Below are 3152 nucleotides of genomic sequence, written 5' to 3'. Positions count from 1 at the left end.
AGTCTCTAAACAATAATAAAATAACAATATAATCTTCAAGTCTCTAAATCACTACGCAAAAGGTATTCACTCATTCATCATTCAGCCATTCGTTCTAATACTCATCTGCTTCATTTGAGAAAGGATTGTAAGTAATATATATTCTTCCAAAGCCTCTATACCATTAAACAAGAGCCATCCACTTTTCTCATTCATGGTAGTACTGTCTAAACTCTCAACTGCATCATTCGAGAGAGGATCCCAAGTAATGTATAACCGTAGAAGTCACTAAACCGTTACACAAAAACAATCACTACTTTTTTATCATTCACTGTAATTCCTTCTACTTCTGAAGCGGCTCATTCAGGGGTTCATAGCTTCTCGAAACACTCAACCCCGGAGTCTTACATCACTTCTCTATTCTCCTCTCTATCAGTCACCACGAGGCGGATACCAGGGCAAGGAGGGCTTCCAGGAAAGGTCTCCGGGCACCAGAAGTCACTCAGGTGGACTCGTGTATACGGTCCCGTGGTTGAGGTCCCCAAGTTGTTCATACACAGCGTCAAGAAAATGGAAGCGTGAGTACCAAGGATGAATATATATTAGCGGGGGCTAGATTCATGTAGTTTTTCTTCTTTATATGCTGCTTGTAACGACGGTAGGCTTTCTTGAGGGGTTTTATGGACTGCCCCAGGCCGTTAGTGGCGCAGGCTAATTTTATTTATAGTGATGCCGTGATGTATGACTCTTGCTTGGCCCATGCTGCCCCCCGGTGCTCCTCTTGACCGAAGTCGCTGAAGTTAAGGTTGACTGACGATCCGGACAGCATGTGGGTAATATCCCGCCACTCTGCGATGACTTGAAAGATCAGCGTGTTTCGGTGGGACTCGGACCTAGTCCACGCAGGCTCACCACACCCGCACGCTAACCACTCGGCCACCGCCTCCCCCTAGTTGTAGTGGTTTGTGTACAGAGTGGGCAAATAGTGGTATGAGCAGGAGTGTAGCAGTCTTCCAGTATTTCAATCCAAGGCGTTATTTCTTTCAGGCCATTGATGGAGCTGCTTAATAGCATGGACGAAGACGAGAACAGTTCTGCTAAGACTGAGCTGCCTCCTTATTACGACGCTCTGCTCGAGGAGGGCGACGCCCGCCGCCGACGTGATGACTCGGTCTCCGAAGACAGTGACGAGGAGCTTGGGAACCCCTACCTGGTCCTAGACAACATGATGGGGCAGATGTACGAGGGCGTTAAGGAGAAGGTGAGTGACTGGTGATATGAGTAAGGGGAGAATAATTAGACTCGAGTTAAAGGGGGATTAGTAAGAATGTTTTGAGTTAATGGTCGACTTGATACGAGGTGAGATAAGAGAGATTAGTAAAGATATGTTTGAGTTAAAGGGAAGATTAGTAAAAATGAGTTCTTTGGAGGTCTGGGTAGACTAGCATAAAAAAATATTTAGTTCCCGCGTTAGTTTGGGTATAGTAACTTAGAAGAGGTTCGGCTTTGCATACATTCCGATAATAATAGAATAATTAGATATGAGTTAAGGGGAGACTAGTACGAAACTAAGTTAACTGGAGAGTAGATTCGGTTCGAGATAAGGGAGATTAGTAAAGGTGTTTTAGTTGAAGGGGAGATTACTAAAAAGAGATCTTAGGAGGTGAGCTAAGAAATATGACTTAAAAACAACGATATACAACAATTTTTCATTTTGAGATAAGGGAGATTAATAAAGATGTTTGAGTTAAAGGAGAGATTACTAAAAATGAACTTGGGAGGCTGGCTAAGAAATATGACTAAAAACAACGATATACAACAATTAGTCAAGTTAAACATAAGTCTTTGATTTTTTGTTCATCTCGACGGCTAAATATTAACATATCTGCCTTAATTATTTCCTTATATAAAATCCAGTTGTTCTGCTGCTGTCTATCGGTCTTGAAATCTGCTTTTATTGATACTTTCCTTTAATCTTTCCTGATAAAAAGATAAAAACTTTCACGCCACAATACCACGATGTTATCTTCCGCAGATGATATTGCTGATGGCGTTCTTGAGCAAGGCGATGGTGGTGCTGGTGGCGCTGATGGTGCTGATCCAGATCCTCAGTTTACTCTTCAACTTCGCCTTCGATGATGATTTCGAGGACGAAGAGAAGGTGTTTTAAACGTTCTGGCCTCAGCAGCTTGGTAATAATGCGTGCATAGTCCAGTGTTCATAAATGGGTGTTCTCGTGTGTTTTTTCTACCTTCGTGTTTTAGTATTCGTCAGTCGGTTTTAGTTTCATGAGCTAAAAAGTAAAGATGAATAGGCAGAGTTTAGTTCAGTGCCCCCTTCATGGTCCATCTCTGAAGGCTATCATCTTTACCATTTTTAAGTGTTCGTGTAAGTCCATAGGTTTTAAATTGTCGGTTGAAAATAAGTAATGATATGAATAGGCCGAGTTTAGTTCTGTTCCCCCTTCAAGGTCCATCTCTGAAGGCTATCATCTCTTCCATTTTTAAGTGTTCGTGTAAGTCCGTATGTTTTAAATTGTCCGCTGAAAAGAAGGAAGGATATGAATAGGCAAGAGTGTAGTTCTGTTCCCCCTTCATGGTCCATCTCTGCAGGCTATCATCTCTTCCATTTTTAAGTGTTCGTGTAAGTCCGTATGTTTTAAATTGCCATCTGAAAAGAAGTAATGATATGAATAAGAGTTTAGTTCTGTTCCCCCTTCATGGTCCATCTCTGAAGACTCTCATCTCTACCATTTTTAAGTGTACCATTTTTAAGTGTTCGCGGAAGCCCACATGTTTTAAATTGTTAGCCGAGAAGTAAAGTCACGCATAATAAAGTATTGTGTCTCCTCCATGATATACCTCTCGCTATTAAAGACACCACACTTTTTTTTATTGCGCGTGTGTGGGTGTGGTTGGGTGGGTGGGTGTGGGTGGGTGTTAGCTCGCTTTGTCTGGTAGAAGTATATGATAAATGGATCTGTCGTGTTCTTGGACTGGGTGGGGAACAAGGGCTTTTCTAATATGCTTCTATTGACATTTAGAACAATAACTTGGCCTCTGAAGACTGTCTACCTTTCTTGAATAGGTGTGTCAGCTTGCCTAATTTGGAGGTACACTGATGAACCGGGGCTGTCATGTTGAATGGGGCACGAGGGACTTCATACTTCTATT

General features: G+C 42.1%; 1 protein-coding gene across 1 annotated transcript; it reads left to right on the top strand.

The window, feature by feature from the left end:
- The first annotated feature begins 393 nt into the window (after nucleotides 1-393).
- Nucleotides 394-2818, top strand: LOC126997178 (uncharacterized). The gene is made up of 3 exons (XM_050858215.1): nucleotides 394-557; nucleotides 1027-1240; nucleotides 2015-2818. Exons 1-3 carry the CDS (start codon nucleotides 550-552, stop codon nucleotides 2147-2149), a joined length of 357 nt encoding a protein of 118 aa, XP_050714172.1. The 5' UTR covers nucleotides 394-549; the 3' UTR covers nucleotides 2150-2818.
- Nucleotides 2819-3152: the final 334 nt, after the last annotated feature.

Source organism: Eriocheir sinensis, chromosome 11, assembly GCF_024679095.1.
Source record: "Eriocheir sinensis breed Jianghai 21 chromosome 11, ASM2467909v1, whole genome shotgun sequence".
Lineage (NCBI taxonomy): Eukaryota > Metazoa > Arthropoda > Malacostraca > Decapoda > Varunidae > Eriocheir > Eriocheir sinensis.
This window is presented reverse-complemented; position numbering and strand designations above follow the sequence as displayed.

What these genes read in the sequence shown, in the direction of transcription:
- LOC126997178 (XM_050858215.1), top strand. An exon ending in ACGAGGGCGTTAAGGAGAAG is followed by an intron (nt 1,241 to 2,014) that starts GTGAGTGACTGG and finishes TATCTTCCGCAG; the next exon opens with ATGATATTGCTGATGGCGTT.